The following is a 17,495-nucleotide window of genomic DNA, read 5'->3' as shown; positions in this document are numbered from 1 at the left end:
TCACCCGCAACACAACGGATCTCAACTGCAATAAAATCGCTCAACTATCTACCACAAGATTTCAACAACCTACCTATATACCTTCCCTACAATGTCGCCTCAGGAGTCTCCCGCGTATATTGCAGGTCTGCGCAAACGAATGGTAGCAATCCGTCACAATAGCAGGTTGCTCAAAAATAAATTAGCCGGGACTGTGCGTCACACAGATCGCGACTCACATGACGGACCTACCAAACAGCCACCAGTTGCTTCGCTCGCGGCGCATCTAAGAGATTCAAACGGTAACTTGTCAATTCCGTGCTGCCTATATCAATATACTGAGGCTTTTAAAGATTTGAATAGACCAAAAACTCCAGATGCCCAAGTTGAAAGGCCACACAGGTTGGAGCCGGACGATGCAGAGCCACCTGTGGATGGGAAAAACAAGAGAAAGGAGATGGTAGTACAAGACTCCAAGCAGAGGGATAAGCGAGAAACAAATGTATATGGTCCAGATATAGATTCTCATCAGGTCGTGAAAGCGAAACTAGAAGAGGAGACGGAGACATGTATTGAGAGTCTAAAATATGCTGCAGTATGTCTTGACTTTGAAAAAAGGGTAAGTATCACGCTAACGATATATTTAGGTTGGCAGAAAGAGAGGGAAAGAGATACAAAAGGCTCTGCACGAGCTCGAATCTGAGTCGAGTGCAAGTGAAGAGAAGAACCCTGCCCCTCCTCCCACACGGTCCACGCCATCACTCCTTCGCAGCACCATCGAAGCACCTGCGAATAGTTCTGCAAGCTTTGAATCCAATCCTTACCCCGAGGATGCACCCCCGTGGTCCGAAAACACTGGAAACTACAGTGCTGCATCACTGGCGCGGCCATTGTCTAGACGTCACCTGACACCCTTGACAGTCTCCTCTCGCCCCTCAAACTTCTCCATCTTCCCGGTTGGTCGTGCCATCTCTCCTATTGCTCCTTTTGAAGTATCTCAACATCGAATTACGCCCCCAAACCGATTCATCCGCGAATCTGGCTCCGAGCCCTCTGTCGAGTGGTTCGATCGAAATGTAGCGTTTGGATCTAACCACCCTTACTTTAACATGACACCGCAGCAAAGAAGGGCATACTGGGAAGATCTTTCGAGTTATTTTAATAGCTCGCAAGAAATCAGAAGTCCGTTAGACGATGCTTCACTGCGTCCACCGAGACAGCGGCTTCTTCCAGGTAATGAGAGGCCGGGTGCTCAAAGCTCATCTACACCAGATCAGTACCAGAACCAACAACTGCGCTATGCTTCCAACCCACCATCTTACGCAGCGCCAAATCCACATCGGGACCTGGAAGCGTCTTACTGGAATAGCCTGAGCCCAGAAGCCAGACGATTGGCAAGAGAACATCGGAGTTCGACTCCGCCACCTGAAATACTCCGAACGCACGAGAAGTCTCCATCTCCCGCTGATACGCAAATAGGGACAGAGGAAAAGAGGAGAAGTGCTGCTGGGCTTCTCATAAAGAAACTAACATGCAGAGCTGGAGCCGCTACACCCGTATACACAGGCACACCCAGATCCAACCCTTTCGCCGCAACACCCGCGCCGCAAAAGTATGGTATAGCGTACCTTCGGCGAAAAATCCAACGAGGCTCGCAAACGGACAGGCTGGGGGAACTATGTCATCGATCCAGTCCAAGCGAAGAAATCACACCCCCTCCCCCATCTCACAGCCGCCATAACAAGGTATCTACCGCACACCTGGAATTCCCACCGATCCGTCTCTCAAGCATGATTCAACGCGCCCCCGCCAGCATACGCTCAACGGACAATATTCACTCCAGCACTCAGGCCAACATCCAACCCGGAGTTAGAACCACCAGTTTACCCAATCGAAGCAACACAGACAATACCAACATCCGCAACGCCCGAATAGCGGCCCTAGGCCTGCGGTCCAACGCCGCAAGGGCGATTCGGGAGGCGATGTTCGCGCCGGGCATGCAAGGCAGGATGGCGGACGTAACTGCTACAGGGCCGCGGCGCGAGAGGTATGAGGGATGGGGGCATGAAGTCTGGATCGAGGGTGGGAATGAGAGTGGGGAAAGGGGTGGTGTTGATATCGTATGTCAAGTCCTCTTCCCTACCGACCCTGTGACCCTAAAAGTTGTTCGCCAAACAGACACACGGCTAACAACTACCACAGGCATACCCATACTCCCCTTCCCATACTCCCGCCCCAGCACCCCTACCCCCTCGAGTCAATCAGGCTCTATCTCGTAATCTCAGATTCGCCCCCAGCCCACTGCGCACCGAAACCAATTTACCGCGCCTCGCCAGTCCGCTAGAAAACGTGCCGGATTTGCAGATTCCACGGTATCCCAACTATAACTATAATAACAGTGAGAACAACACTGCTTTACCTCGACGGAGGCGAACTGTCTCACAACCTTCTGGCACTGACCATGTAGAAAGAAAGGTGGACGATAATGAAGAGTTTCCTGTGCGAGATAGAGCTAGGAGATGAGGTAGAGGGAGAGAAAGCGGATGATAATTCGATCTCGCCGTATGTGATTTCTTTTACATCTCTAAGAAGAAGTAACACACAGTCAAAGCTTGCTTCTCGAGCAAGAAGGTTACATTTTCCACACCTGAATGGTAGGACGATGGTAGCTTTTAGTTTGTGTTGGAGAAGGATGAGAAGGATAAGGGTTTCTGTTGGTAGGGCTGTAGCACTAGTGCTGAAAGGAAATAACGATAACTAGGAATGCATTCTGTTCGGTGATAGTTCTGATTGATTGTCTTGCGAAGGGGAACTATGGAAGAGCTAGATATAGGAGGTCTGGTCTGAGCGCTGCTCGGACGCCGCGATCAGTGCGCCTGCTCGCGTGACCGAGATTAGTGCGGCCGATCGCGTGGCTGAGATATCGTTGATATCTGTGATCCGACAGTTTCAATGTTTTCCGTTTTGCAGGATGATTATATTACAATAACGAAGAATAGTATCCCAAACAACGCAACACGATGAACTGTATCTCTGCATCGCTCTTGTACGCGGTATAGCGATTGCTGTTGTAGCTGGCGTTGGAAATTCCTATCCATGGGTCTCTCTTCCTGACTAGTGCGTGAAGTTGCTTTCTTTAGTGCTGTTTGCGAAACCAACAGACTATTTTCACCAAATCCGTCCATGCCTTCCGACAGCTATGAGTCAAACATGGCCTTGCCCCCAAAGATTCCCTGATTCTTGCTGCGCAGAGAAAGATAGCCATGTCTCAGTGATTTCTATAAGAGCCACAAGAGCACGTATAACTGTAAATGTTGCTATAACCTGTTAGTAAAACGTAGGTGGCAAGCGTTCGAGGAATAAGAAACCACAGCTTACCTTTCGATTCTACGGCCCAAACCGCGCGCGTTGAGGCAGTCGCATGCACGGTTCAACAACATGCATGCATGGGTGCTGTGTTTCCCCGAGCCATCACTAAACGCAGGTCAATCAAACAAAGTTTATCTCTAGATCATTATGAATGCTACTAACACGAAGAGTTTACAATCCACATGCTCATTTGGGTGCGCATTCATGCACTCATTTCCCTTTTTTGAGGGTTTTTTGAGGGGCATGGCTCGTTTTCATAGAAAGCGATCTTTTCGCCTTGCGCAGCTGCTGTGAAGGCGAAGAAGGCGTATACGAGTTGAGTTTGGAACAACATAGTAAAGAGCTGAAGGGCACAAGGAAGAATAGGTATTAGGTGTAAATTTCGGTGTTTATGTTGGGGGTATTGCTCCGATAGTTCTTAGAGATTGTTGAAAGGGTGGGAAGTGAAGGGGAGGTCAGGACTTTGTAACGGTTTAAATACCCGCTCATCCCTTTACTTCCTGGAGCGCTGATGCACTGGTTCAACTCTTCCTGAGAGCGCGGATGCTTCGGTTCAATGATAAAAGTCAGTTCGCCTTAATTGGTTCTGATAACGCTCGTGCTTCGTGTTCAGGGCGACCGACCGTCAGCTTACGCTGAAAGGAGGTATTGAATATGTTGGCTTTCCATCGACAGAACCTGACGATAGCCGCCCTCACTTGTTCTTTCCTGCTCTCTTACTCTTCCTTATATCACTTTCAGAGTTGTTTGTATTCTTGAACTCGGCTCTGTCAATTATGGTGAGAGTAACTTAGCCCTAGCACTATGACCAAATGAAAAACACAGTCAAACTCAGACCTGTCAGCGAGTTCCAGATGCGGTCAAAGTCTCGTATTTTTCGTCGACGTGGAAAGAAATGGAGCGTTGAGAGGTTCAGGCTCAGCATTGTTCGTGGGGCTTGGTGGTGTGCACTCCTCATAGTATGTATTTTTGATAGTTATGTAATCGGACTTCGATTAATTTGCGCAAGTGCAGCCACCTTGTCGGATGTCTCCTCTTTCCTGTGGGTACTGGCATAGTCAAAGCACTGTCTCGGTTGCTTCAACATGAGCGTTGAGAAGCGTACAGACCATGAGAGCCAGCTGAGAACAGATGATAGCCTTGACAGGCTTCCGGGACTTTCATCGGAAGCCCCTCGATCACAATGCAAGTTCACGAATCTGCATAATAAGACTGATAGCCGTGAATCGGCCACTCGCGCCCTGACTGACACATACGAAGGCTTACCGTATGGCAGTTTGCCCGACAGGGACTCCTCGTAAGTCTAAGCACCGATCATCAGTATCAGTTCCACGACATGTATCACGACATCACGACGCCACACGCCACACAACCTGCTCGCATGGCCACGCTCTGTGCACAGCATGCGCAGGCACCTGAGGACACCACCAGAGATCTCCTAGGTTGATTCAGGAATGGTCATATTGGCTATGAAACATCCCTCAGCCACCACGCTGAACACGGGTCTGCGCAGGCCCGTAGAGAGCACTGCGGACCCAAAGACCTATCCCAGTCATTGCCGTTGTCATCCTTTTATGATTCCAAGACGCCTCATCATGCATTCCCTGTTGCCGCTTATGCGACGAGCTGAACGACACCACCGGCTTCCTTGATCTTCTTCTCTGCCTCGGCCGAAACGTAGCGAGCGCGGACGACGATGGGGACAGCAGGCAGACGACCCTTTCCGAGAACCTTGGAGTAGCCGTAGTCGAGGAGGTTGAGAACGGGAGCGTTACCGCCCTTGTTGGCGAGGTACTCATCGCGCTTCTCAGCGGGGATGAGCGACCAGAGCTTGTCGAGGTCTATGTTGGGTTAGGCCTTGCAAGATTGGAAGTAGATTGCGTGGGCTGACTTACTGATTACTGGCTTCCAGAATCCGTTTTGCATCTTGTGGAAGTAACGCATACCGACCTTTCCGAAGTAACCAGGGTGGTATTTGTCAATGTTGGTTCGGTGGTGGTGTTGTCCACCAGCCATACCGCGACCACCGGGATGCTTCCTGTGCTTGCCAACACGTCCGTGACCGGCGCTTACATGCTATTCATCTTGTTAGCCCATCTCCCAAGTATAAGTTGCGTCCAGAAATCGTGCAGCTCCCAGCATGTCGCGGCGCAGCGCAACGCACCAGAAGCTGCAATCATTTTGGCAGCAATTGAGTAACAAAGAACTTACGCCGCGGTGTTTGCGTGTCTTTGTCAATCGGGTAGGCATTGTGACTGACTGACTTCGTTTGCTGCAAAGTTAGTTATCGAACAAGATCCAGAGTTCGCGGAACGGGCAATTTTGGTCGAGTGGGCTGCTGAATAAGCGAAACCACGCTAAAAAGTCGGCATCCTGGTTTCTCCGATGTGTGTCACGTGTCGTCACTTCACCCATCTGCAACCTCAGAACGCTCTCCAAGTGGGGGAATAATATCATCTAATCAGTGTTGCTGATTTACCCTACACACTACGCCAGTATTGACCCCGATCACGATACTTTCTAATCACAATATTCCAATAAAGCTCAGCGCTAGCACAGAATCTGTTCGCATGAAGAATCAATCAATTTGGAGTGATATCCAGGCCGACATCTTCCACATGTAGCACAGATTAGGGCTACACCCAAGTCTGGATCCGAGGGCTGCTACTGTATAGGCAGCTAGTAATAAAGCAACATGCTTCTCGGCAGATGGATCATTCTTCGACTCACTTTTGATCTATTTGTCGCGTCATGAACCGTCTGGTTTTGTTAATTCCACAAAGACACGGATATCTCATCGCCACCACACGACCGTCCTCCCCTGTGAAATGCCGGCAACAGCAGTCTCCAAAAATGGCTATAGCCACCGTATCGTACGGCATGTTCAGGTTTGTACTTTGTCTTTGAGACGAAGGGTCGTATATATAGGGAGCTCAGTGCATCAGCAAAAGTAGTTCGCTACATTGCTAAGTCCACTGGGGATAGAGGAGAGGATCCATCACCTGCAACCACTCCGCGATGATGATGTTGTAGATGTACAATTAGCCTGCATGCCCGATTTGAGATTAGTCTGGGCTAGAAGAGACGCAATAGTAGTGGCAGATGTATGATGTTCAGTTATGTGACCCTTGAATAGTCCTGGCCCTGAACTGAGTAAAATTACGATTAACTCGTGTATAGAGTATCTGCCGCTTTGCAGACTGCACTGGTAGCTGAGTGCATCTTCTCTGCGACTGACGTCATGTTAAAGATCACGTCGTTGTGCGCGTTCATCAATTGCAGAACGCGATTTTGTTGTTCATGTCGGCTTCCTGGATCTGGGCAACGCGTTGAAACGCAAGGCGGCAGGCGAAAGAGAGGGGAATGGCATGGTAGTGGACGCCTGGGGTCGTGGGCGGACGCCCGAAGCGTGATAGCGTCGTTCCTGACGCGCCAAGGGCTGTCCACATTATTCTCCATCTCCTCCTGCTGTACATTGCGCATTGATCTACCACCACGATCACGCCCCCAACGCGTTCAGCCCATCAGACTTCACACTATTCCATAGCCACATATTCGAGAGAAGATAACAGGCGACTGCAACGAGAAGATTGACCCAACGGTACGCGGCGAGCAGCCCAAACAGGCAATATGCCGCGGAAGAGCGTAGCGAAGAAGGTCGAGGAGCCTTCGTCGGACGACGTGTCGGCGCAATCCGATGTCGAAATGCAGGACCAGCAGGACGATAAGATGAGCGGCTTCAAGAAGTTTGGGGTAAGTGCGACCGCTGCTCGCGCCTTTCTCCCATAGCCCCAAGGCTTGATGTTTGGCGGAAGGCACGACTATGATAGAACCACAGGCTGACATTACAGTCGCAGTACAATGTAGACACCCCGGACTACACGGTAAGACACTCACTAGCCCCGCGTTATATGTACCTACCTAACGTATGCAAAGGACTCGGACACCAACCCCAACACCACAGCAAACAGCGTCGCAGGCGATAGCGCGCCGGCCGACGGGCGAAAGCGACGCGCCGAAGAGATGAACATGCGAAAGAGCATGTACGGCAAGAAGGCTGAGGGATTGAGGGCATCAAAGGTACGCGACGTCGCCCGGCGTATCGCATCTTGGCGCACATGGCTAACTAGCATGTCTTATAACAGGAAGACGACACAATCCGCCGCTTTCGATACCTCCTTGGTCTGACTGATCTGTTCCGTCACTTCATCGACACGAACCCCAACCCGCGCATAAAGGAGATTCTCGCCGAAATCGACCGTCAGGATGCCGAAGAAACCAAGAAGTCAAAAGCAAGCAAGGTGCGCAAAGGTGGTGCTGCTGCCGAGCGTCGGCGCAAGACTGAACAAGAGGAAGACGCCGAGCTGGTGAGGGAGGAGAAGCATGGCGGACACAACGAGACCGTCTTCCGCGAGTCGCCAGGCTTCATCAAGGGCGGCACAATGCGCGACTACCAGGTTGCTGGTCTCAACTGGCTCATCTCTCTGCACGAAAATGGTATCTCTGGTATCCTTGCTGACGAGATGGGCCTCGGAAAGACGCTTCAGACCATCTCTTTCATCGGTTACCTCAGATACATTGCGGGCATTACTGGTCCACATTTGGTCGCAGTCCCCAAGTCTACCCTGGACAACTGGAAGCGCGAGTTTGCAAAGTGGTGTCCCGAGGTCAATGTCTTGGTGCTCCAGGGCAACAAAGACGACCGTGCAGACCTCATCAAGGAGCGCCTGGTCCCCGATAGTTTCGATGTCTGTATTACCTCGTACGAAATGATTCTGCGCGAGAAGTCACACTTGAAGAAGTTTGCGTGGGAGTACATCATTATTGACGAAGCCCATCGTATCAAGAACGAATCCTCATCTCTCGCACAGATGGTCCGCGCATTCAACTCCCGAAGCCGGCTACTCATCACAGGTACCCCTCTGCAAAACAACCTGCACGAACTCTGGGCTCTACTCAATTTCCTCCTTCCCGACGTCTTTGGAGACTCCGCCGCCTTCGACGACTGGTTCTCGCAACAGAATGCCGACTCCGACGCTATTGTCAAACAACTTCACAAGGTTCTGCGACCCTTTTTGCTACGACGTGTCAAGGCCGACGTAGAAAAGTCGTTGTTACCGAAGAAGGAAATCAACCTGTACGTGGGTATGTCCGACATGCAAGTTCAATGGTACAAGAAGATTTTGGAAAAGGACATCGATGCTGTCAATGGCGGTGCTGGCAACAAGGAGAGCAAGACTCGTCTACTGAATATTGTCATGCAATTGCGCAAGTGCTGCAACCACCCCTATCTCTTCGAAGGCGCCGAGCCTGGTCCACCCTACACAACGGATGAACATTTGGTCACCAACGCCGCCAAGATGGTCATGCTGGACAAGCTGCTCAAGCGCATGAAGGCACAAGGCAGCCGCGTGCTTATCTTCTCACAGATGAGCCGTGTCTTAGATATTATGGAAGATTATTCGGTCATGCGAGGATACCAATACTGCCGTATAGACGGTTCGACTGCTCACGAAGATCGTATCCAGGCCATTGACGACTACAACAAGGAAGGCTCAGAGAAGTTTTTGTTTCTCTTGACCACCCGCGCCGGTGGCTTGGGTATCAACTTGACTTCGGCCGACATTGTCGTTCTCTTTGACAGTGACTGGAACCCGCAAGCTGATCTTCAAGCCATGGACCGCGCTCATCGTATCGGCCAGACCAAGCAAGTCTACGTTTTCCGCTTCGTTACCGAGATGGCTATTGAAGAAAAGGTGCTTGAGCGTGCCGCACAGAAGCTGCGTCTGGATCAGCTAGTCATCCAGCAGGGTCGTACACAGCAGCCGGCGAAGAACGCTGCATCAAAGGACGAGTTGTTGACCATGATTCAGCACGGTGCAGAGGCCGTATTTAAGAGCAAAGGGCCTGTTGGTCCAGCAGCTGATGGCGAGCTCGCCGATGATGACTTTGATGCCGTCATGCGCCGTGGTGAAGAGATGACTGAGAAGCTTAACAAGAGGTACGAGACACTTGGTCTCGATGATCTCCAAAAGTTCACTTCGGATTCGACATACGAGTGGAACGGTGAGACGTTTCAACCTCGTAAGAAAGAGGTTGGCATCTCGTGGATCAACCCCTCGAAGCGTGAGCGCAAGGAGCAAAACTACGGCATCGACTCCTACTACCGTAAGACGCTGGTCACGGGCGGACGGACAGAAAACAAGCAGCCTAGGATACCTCGCGCGCCCAAGCAAATCACCATACACGACTACCAGTTCTTTCCGGAACGACTCGCCGAACTCCAGGACAAGGAGACGGCGTGGTATCGCAAGGAAAATAACCTCAAGGCTCCCCTGCCCGAAGGCCCTGACGAGGATCTGGAGACGCGTGAAGCCGATCAGCAACTTGCGCAACAAGAGATTGATGACGCAGAGCCATTGACGGAAGAGGAGAAGGCAGAGAAGGAGCGCTTGATCGAAAAGGGTTTCCCTGAGTGGAACAAGCGTGACTTCCAACAGTTCCTCAATGGTAGCGCCAAGTATGGTAGGACCAACTACGAGGGCATCTCAGAAGAAGTCGACGGCAAGGATGCAGAGGAGATTGAAGCGTACGCCAAGGTGTTCTGGAAGAAGTACAAGACGCTAGACAATTGGCAAAAGCACTTAGGTGTGATTGAGGAAGGAGAGCTGCGCGTACGACAGTCGGAAGAGAAGAAGCGTTTGATTGCCAAGAAGATTAGCATGTATCGCATGCCTCTTCAACAGATGCAGATCAAGTACACCGTCTCGACTACCAATAAGAAGGTGTACACAGAGGAAGAGGACAAATTCCTCGTCGTCATGCTACACAAGTACGGTGTAGAGGGCGACTTGATCTATGAGAAGATCCGAGACGAGATCCGTGAATCACCCTTGTTTCGATTTGACTGGTTCTTCCTGTCGCGCACACCCCAGGAGATTGGCCGTCGCTGTACCACGCTAATCTCAGCCATTGTCCGCGAGCTTGGTGATGGCGATCTGAAAAACAAGAATGGCAAGCGCGGATACGACGAGGAAGAGACAGAGGAGGAGGAGGAGCAACCGAAGAAGAAGACGAAGAATGGAGTCAAGGTATGTGAGATTGACTGATTTGGTTATACACGATCTAACACGATGCAGAATAAGCAGCTTGACACTGTCAAGGCCAAGGGTTCTCCCGCTTCGGCGACACCATCTCGTGCGAGCAGCGTTGCTACGAATGGTTCGGCGACCAAGGGTTCAACAACAAAGGGCAAGGGAAAGGGAAAGAAGAAGTAGTGTGTTCGATTGGGGTGATGTAGTTTTAATCTCGTGCAAGTAATGCGCATGGCATGGTGTTTTGGGCGTATATCAAGACGGGTCAGGAGGTCTACTCAACCTCGGGCATGTTGAGCTTGTTTTAGGTCTATCGCTAGGGAGACTGAACTGAAAGTGTATTTGTACCTGAATAGTCGATGTGTAATGTTGCTGAGACTGAATGGACATGGTTCGACATGAGATGACTTTGGCTGTCAAGTGGCTGTCTCGAGTGGCAGGAGCGGTGTGGCGGTGCAGCTGCGGGGTGACGCACAAGCTCATGACGCGCCCGCCGCAATCTCATCTGCACTCGAATTCTTGTGCGCCTTATTGTAGCCCCGTAGACAACGCTCTCTCTCTCCATTCCTGTAGACGGTTACCAGGCGGGAATAGATATTTGGTACGGTGTAATATAAGAAACAAGAGCACGTTGTACATAGACCAGCCAGACCAGGTACGCGCTCGCATTGCCCCTCCAAGGATTCGGGAAGGTTCCGCTGTGCGTAAAGCTAGGTTGAACTTATCTGACCGCAATAACAGCCTCTCACCCCTCTTCTCTTCTCAATACAGCCAGTCGAACCTTCTCGCCGCGACCATGGCCTCTGCCGCACTCATCGACGCCGACATGGCGCCGACTCTGCAGTCAATTCTCGACCAAAAGACGCTCCGATGGATCTTTGTCGGTGGAAAGGGTGGTGTAGGAAAGACGACGACATCGTGTTCACTCGCCATTCAGCTTGCAAAGCACCGCAAATCCGTCCTGCTCATCTCCACCGATCCTGCCCACAATCTCTCAGACGCCTTCAACCAAAAGTTCGGCAAGGATGCACGACTCGTCAACGGCTTCGACAACCTCAGCGCCATGGAGATTGATCCGAACGGCAGTATACAGGATCTGTTAGCAAGTGGAGCGGAAGAGGGGCAAGATCCCATGGCTGGACTGGGCGGCATGGGCAGTATGATGCAGGATCTGGCCTTTTCAGTATGTGAATAGGCCTTTTGATTTCGGAACGCATGCTGACTCGGCAGATTCCCGGTGTGGACGAGGCCATGTCTTTTGCCGAAGTGCTCAAACAAGTGAAGAGCATGTCGTACGAAGTCATCATTTTTGATACCGCGCCCACGGGCCACACACTCCGTTTCTTGCAGTTCCCCACTGTCATGGAGAAGGCCCTCTCAAAAGTTTCTCAGCTCTCCCGACAATTCGGCCCCATGCTCAACTCCTTTCTCGGCGCATCAGGCAGACTGCCAAACGGACAAAACATGGATGAGCTAATTGAGAAGATGGAGAACCTGAGGGAAACAATCGGCGAGGTCAACGGCCAGTTCAAGGATGCCGATTTGACCACTTTTGTTTGCGTTTGCATCCCAGAGTTCCTTAGTCTGTACGAGACGGAGCGCATGATCCAGGAGTTGAACAGCTACGAGATTGACACTCATTCCATTGTCGTCAACCAGCTCTTGTTTCCCAAGCAGGACAACCCATGCGAGCAATGCAATGCGCGCCGGAAGATGCAAAAGAAGTACCTCGACCAGATTGAGGAGCTGTATGACGAATTCAACGTGGTCAAGATGCCGTTGCTAGTCGAGGAAGTGCGAGGCAAAGAGAAGCTGGAGAAGTAGGTTGTCTAGTCATGACTCGCCGATTAGTGTGCTAACCGTTCATGCAGATTCAGCGAGATGCTTGTTAAGCCCTTTGTGCCTCCGCAGTAAAGCCTAGCTGTGCTCTGCGACCCAGCTCAAGCACAACAAGGACCGTGCACGCATGTTAGAGCCCTCTAGATGCGACGATGCGACGATGCGACAACCTCCTGGAAACAGGGACCAACCCCATGCTCAGGCGTTGACGGCACGAGTGCCTCGCCGATTTGTCGCCGTTACCGTCTACCTCCTGTGCACATTCTGTGATACCATGTGGCTTCTGTGATTTCGCTTCTCTTATCCACATTTCTCTACTTTAGCGACTAGCCTCCACCTCGGCAAAAATATATGAACATTCTGCCGATGCAGTATTTACTACATACTCCACCCCTCTATCCTCTTTTGCCATCATGCCCGTGGACAGCTGACTTGCATTGCAGCTGGCGCTCTTGCGAACTCTAGAAAAATGCCATGTCTGAGTGCATGCAGTCCGCTAGCGCTGAGCTTGCCTACCAGCATGTCGATGCACCCCGCACATGCTGCTAGCTATAATGAGACCTGATACCGAACATTCTACGAACGAGTCAGGAACACATCGAACTACTAGCAGCGCGCGGACGTTTACAAAATCTTTTCTCGCTATGCCTGCCGTCTACGAAAGTACCATGGCGGATGCAAGATACCCGGGACTCACCCACGTTCCATTAACATTGGCCCAGGCACGCCTGGCTCCTACAATATCAAACACCAAGCGCATGTTCCCTAACTACATACATGCTATATGTGCAGCAACACACTTGCATCTAGGCGTATGCAACCAAACCATCCATCCATACTGAGGAACTAAGTGGAGATTTCAGGCACAACGTGCTGCTAGCGCAGGGGCAATACGATGCGCAGTCATGATATCTTCTCTTGCCTACATACAGATCGGGAACCGAAGATGTTGTTGATTACCACAGACTAACTTAAGGATGGTTGGTTGGGTGGATGAAATCTAAACTTGCTGTTCGTAGCGCAAACTTGCAAACGCCCACCTTATGCACGTGGTAAGCAGTAGGCGGGTTCATGCATTCGATGCTCGCGTGCAGAAAAATAGAAGCTTGCGACCAACTTTGCGGAATCAGCCTGGTTGTTTATCATGTTCTGAATACTTGCTAGGATATTGTACGGCAACACGGCAACGAACAGGCTGGTTTCACTACTAACACAGCCTTGCGAACACCAGCACTTCTAACTGCGCCTTGTCCTTCATGCAGAAATGAGTACCTTTTTCCTGTGGCGTGGATCAGACAGCGGGTCAATGCCTTGATTCGGCAAGTCACTGTTTGAGGCAAACCCAGCAAGCGCCAATTCACCCCGGTCTCGTACTTGTGTGTGCTTGCTGATCACAGCCCAGGATTGTTGGCCATGCATCGCAGCAAGTGACCACCGGTAGTACACGACTCGAATGGCATGACCTGCTTGGGGAAGAGGGTGTGGTATATAGATCGTGTCTTCTCCTGTCCATGTTTGGTCAGTACATCGCAGCGCGGTTACATTCTTTCCTTCAAGTCACAACTGGTTTTGTTCTCTTTCTGCCAATTCTCCTCCTCCCGGTAGTCAAGAGTCTTATACAACATGCCTTCCATCATTCGTCTTGGAGCCATATTGCTCGGTGCGGTTCACTCCGTCACCGCAGTCCCTGTTGAACTTGGACGTAGAGGTATGTCTTTCAATCCTAGCAATAAATGTATTTGCTAACGTTTCTAGATGTATCCGCCGGAGTTTTAGATCAACTTGCCTTCTTTTCCCAATACTCTGCGGCGGCCTACTGTCTCGGCAACAACAACAGCCCCAACACCAAAATCGCATGCCCACAAGGCAATTGTCCCCTCGTTGAAGCCGCGAAAACGAGTACCCTCACCGAATTCGAGAACAGCGTCAAGAGCGATGTGACAGGCTTCGTCGCAACAGACACCACCAACAAACTCATCGTGCTCTCATTCCGCGGGTCAAAGAGTGTTCGCAACTGGATCACCAACGTCAAGTTTCCCGTCACCAAGACGCCCATCTGCGCAGACTGTGACGCGAGTATCGGGTTTTGGGAGAGCTGGGAGGAGGCACAGACCGAGGTCCTGAAAGCCATTTCAACTGCGCAAAAGAAATTCCCAAACTTCAAGGTTGTTGCCACTGGACATTCGCTAGGCGGTGCGCTGGCAACTCTCGCTGCGGGTGTGCTGCGCAGCCAAAACACAACAGTCGACCTGTACACATACGGTGCACCCAGAGTCGGCCTAGAAGGCATTAGCCAGTTCATTGGTGCACCGGGCAAGGGTGAGACTTTCAGGGTCACGCACAAGGGCGACCCTGTTCCCAAACTTCCTCCTTCCATCCTCGGCTACAGACACTCTTCGCCAGAGCACTACGTCCTTAGTGGCAACGATGTACCGCCAACGGTTGGAGAAATCGAAGTTCTCGATGGTACATTGAACCTGAAGGGCAATGCGGGCGACTTGGGAGTGGATATCGGCAAGCATTTGTTTTATTTTGGAAATATCAGTGCCTGTGACGGAAAGCAAGGCATCGAGGTCAAGGCGTAGAATCCTGTCCATCGTATGATGAATTAAACGATTATGATTTTTTTTACATCTTCATACCCTCTACCGTCCCCTTTTCCGGTTCCCCCTCTTCGTTTTCGTACAAAGGGTTCACTTGGACCTCTCGTAACCACAGCCGAAACGACTTGTCCAATGTCTTTTTATTCATAATGGCGCAATCTTTGATCTCTTGTGGTGTCAGGTACGATACTTCGTCTGCATTACCGCCGGCAATCGATATAGCGCGTTGAAGCAGTATGCAATTCTTCTGCGTGTACAGCGCCCGGTACACCGCCTCCTCGATGCTCGCCCCAAACGTTGTAAACCCATGCTTATGCTGCAGCACCACGGGATTCTCTGACGTAAAATGCGAGGCCAACGCCGCCCCTAAGTGTGCATCCTTGATGAGGAGGTCATGTGCACACGGCGTTCCTGCATCTCGTGCTGCGTCCCGATATAACTTGTCCATGGTAAACACTTTTGCGCCCCCAACACCCATGAAGCCGGCCATGTGAAAGACGGGCCGGACGGGAAACGCTTCTTCAGTGCCGTGGCCCAGTGTGAAAGGAATCACATCCTCCGAATGCGAATGTACGACGCAATTTGCTTTTGGAAATTTGCGCAGTAGCTCGCCATGGATGAAGCGTTCAGAGTAGCCTTGCGGGGCGTCCTTGTCTACAGGACTGGAGTCGGAAACCCAGTAGGAGATAAAATCACCGACATTTTTTACTAGGGCTGGGGCTCCGGGGTCGTAGGCTGCGATGATATATTGGTCCTTGTTCAGGGGGTGCCGGACGGATATGTGGCCGAATGCGTCGACGAGGTTGTGGTTGTGCAAGATGTGATTTGCGCGGATGAGGAGGCGTAGTTGTTGTTGGAGTTGGGGTGGTATCGACATGATGAGTCGTCTAGTTTTTGGGGCCACGGGACGCGGTGATTTGGGGGCTACGGAGCGTGGTGATTTGGGAGCCAGTGAGCGTGGTGATTTGGGAGCCAGTGAGCGTGGTGATTTGGGGGCCAGTGAGCGCGGTGATGTGGGTAGTGGTGGCAGTGTTTTGCGCCGTTTGGTGTACTGTTGCTTTTCTTGGAGTTGTTGCTCCGGCCCCGCCTGTAGGATGGTCTTCAATTGGGACACGAGAGTTGCTTGAACTTCCTGGAACCGGGGTTTCGGTGGTGGCTGTGCTACTGCTGCTATTGGTGGTCGTACGGGTTGTAGGTGGGCGGCGAAGTGGAGGGAGGAGACGCGGGGAGGAGGCGGTGGTGGCAGTGGTCCGAAGACGTGGACGGGAAAGCTTTCGGCTGCGCAGCGGTTGCAGAGAACCATATGGGCATGTATTGCGCAATCAATTTGCTGCGTCTAGCTGGAACCTCAAGAGCAGGTTGATCCACCTTATGAAGGCCCCGCTGATGCATGTTTCTTCAAACGTTTGGACGGAGGAGGGAGTGTATCAGACACATTGAGCGTAATGATGGAAACGAGGCTATGAAACCGCGGTTACTTTCAACCTGCTCTGCTCTCTGGTGACATTCACTACTCTGATGTTCGTTATTCTCAAAACGACTTTACGTACTGTAATTGCGTGTCGTCATTGCGGGCAATGCTACCCATTCTGACGGCCAGATTGTGCAAAGTGACAGGGAGTGGCGGATGCATGTGTTGCGGGACGGAACGCCGGGCGGTTGGAATCGAGGGGATCCGGCGGTGATGCCGACCGCCGATTGACGCTTGCTGCAACTCGCGACACCAAAGTTCCATTCCAAGCCTCTAGTCATGTAGTTCTTGAACTCCTTGACCGTCTCACTAGGTTTCACTCGGGACAATTTGTCTCGTGGATGCCTTCAATCGCCGGCAGAATGGCGGCTCAGTACGTTTTCGCGGGTATCGCGGCCGCAGGAATCGCCTTTTGGTACGACTTTACGAGCTGGAAGAGTGCTGGTTTGCGCAATCTTTGTCCTGGGATGGCCAATTGCTGAACCTGCCAGGCACCGGAGGCACGCCGCCAACCTTGGAAGGCTACCTCAAGATCCGGCGATGGGGAATCTACCTGCTCTACACGCGCCAAAACCTCCTTGACCCATCTCCACTCCCGGATTCGGGGACTTCGTATATCAAATCGCAAAGGATTCCGGGACGTGTGGGTAACAGGCCAGAACTCACGCGCTGGACCCTTCCCCAGCGTCAATTTCCTGAGAAGATTACTCCAACTGCATCGGCCACTCTTCACAATTTGATGCAAGAAATCTCCAGTACGGCGCCTTACTCGGAGTATATTGAAACGCGACCTAGCAAGACAGAAGGCGGTACCGGACCTGCCATTTACGTCAAGCCAGATGTCAAGACCATCAATCCTGTAGCGCACAAGATCTTCTACGAAGTCGCGCATGTACATCCAGCAGAGAACTCGTTGCATGTTTATGTGAGTCCTCAGGATGCGAAGTTAATCATGAACCGAGGCTGGGGGTTGCGCTTTCCTGTTACATGGATTGCGCCACCAAGCTGGATCATGGTGTACGCGCCGAGGAATGAGGAGGAAGTAGAGGTTGTGAGGGAGATTGTCAGGGCTGCTGTTTGCTTTGCTGTGAGCATGAACATTGAGTAGACTCACGAATGCAATCGGGTGCGCCGAGATGG

The 17,495-nt window shown here is 51.5% G+C and overlaps 7 protein-coding genes across 7 annotated transcripts; 5 read left to right on the top strand and 2 right to left on the bottom strand.

Annotated features, from left to right (window-relative positions):
• Nucleotides 1-91: 91 nt before the first annotated feature.
• PtrM4_028660 (uncharacterized protein) lies at nt 92-4,795 on the top strand (the record flags this gene model as incomplete). Its single annotated transcript, XM_066103821.1, has 4 exons — nt 92-281; nt 333-574; nt 627-2,026; nt 4,609-4,795. 4 exons carry the CDS (start codon nt 92-94, stop codon nt 4,793-4,795), a joined length of 2,019 nt encoding a protein of 672 aa, XP_065966023.1.
• A 167-nt stretch (nt 4,796-4,962) lies between these two features.
• PtrM4_028650 (60S ribosomal protein uL15) lies at nt 4,963-5,598 on the bottom strand (the record flags this gene model as incomplete). Its single annotated transcript, XM_001932565.2, has 3 exons — nt 4,963-5,189; nt 5,244-5,424; nt 5,560-5,598. 3 exons carry the CDS (start codon nt 5,596-5,598, stop codon nt 4,963-4,965), a joined length of 447 nt encoding a protein of 148 aa, XP_001932600.1.
• Nucleotides 5,599-6,978: 1,380 nt separating this feature from the next.
• Nucleotides 6,979-10,625, top strand: PtrM4_028640 (HepA, Superfamily II DNA-RNA helicase, SNF2 family; the record flags this gene model as incomplete). The annotated part of the gene is made up of 5 exons (XM_066103820.1): nt 6,979-7,101; nt 7,200-7,232; nt 7,285-7,428; nt 7,494-10,322; nt 10,488-10,625. 5 exons carry the CDS (start codon nt 6,979-6,981, stop codon nt 10,623-10,625), a joined length of 3,267 nt encoding a protein of 1,088 aa, XP_065966022.1.
• A 613-nt stretch (nt 10,626-11,238) lies between these two features.
• PtrM4_028630 (ArsA, ATPase involved in chromosome partitioning) lies at nt 11,239-12,356 on the top strand (the record flags this gene model as incomplete). The annotated part of the gene is made up of 3 exons (XM_001932563.1): nt 11,239-11,625; nt 11,673-12,262; nt 12,314-12,356. The coding sequence occupies 3 exons, from the start codon at nt 11,239-11,241 to the stop codon at nt 12,354-12,356; spliced, it is 1,020 nt and encodes a 339-aa protein (XP_001932598.1).
• A 1,548-nt stretch (nt 12,357-13,904) lies between these two features.
• Nucleotides 13,905-14,866, top strand: PtrM4_028620 (CVT17, putative lipase essential for disintegration autophagic bodies inside the vacuole; the record flags this gene model as incomplete). The annotated part of the gene is made up of 2 exons (XM_001932562.2): nt 13,905-13,989; nt 14,037-14,866. The coding sequence occupies 2 exons, from the start codon at nt 13,905-13,907 to the stop codon at nt 14,864-14,866; spliced, it is 915 nt and encodes a 304-aa protein (XP_001932597.2).
• Nucleotides 14,867-14,909: 43 nt separating this feature from the next.
• PtrM4_028610 (class II aldolase) lies at nt 14,910-16,187 on the bottom strand (the record flags this gene model as incomplete). The annotated part of the gene is made up of 1 exon (XM_001932561.1): nt 14,910-16,187. The coding sequence occupies one exon, from the start codon at nt 16,185-16,187 to the stop codon at nt 14,910-14,912; it is 1,278 nt and encodes a 425-aa protein (XP_001932596.1).
• A 530-nt stretch (nt 16,188-16,717) lies between these two features.
• Nucleotides 16,718-17,463, top strand: PtrM4_028600 (uncharacterized protein; the record flags this gene model as incomplete). The annotated part of the gene is made up of 2 exons (XM_001932560.1): nt 16,718-16,799; nt 16,847-17,463. The coding sequence occupies 2 exons, from the start codon at nt 16,718-16,720 to the stop codon at nt 17,461-17,463; spliced, it is 699 nt and encodes a 232-aa protein (XP_001932595.1).
• Between the last annotated feature and the right edge of the window lie 32 nt (nt 17,464-17,495).

Source organism: Pyrenophora tritici-repentis, chromosome 1 (assembly GCF_003171515.1).
Source record: "Pyrenophora tritici-repentis strain M4 chromosome 1, whole genome shotgun sequence".
Lineage (NCBI taxonomy): Eukaryota > Fungi > Ascomycota > Dothideomycetes > Pleosporales > Pleosporaceae > Pyrenophora > Pyrenophora tritici-repentis.
This window is presented reverse-complemented; position numbering and strand designations above follow the sequence as displayed.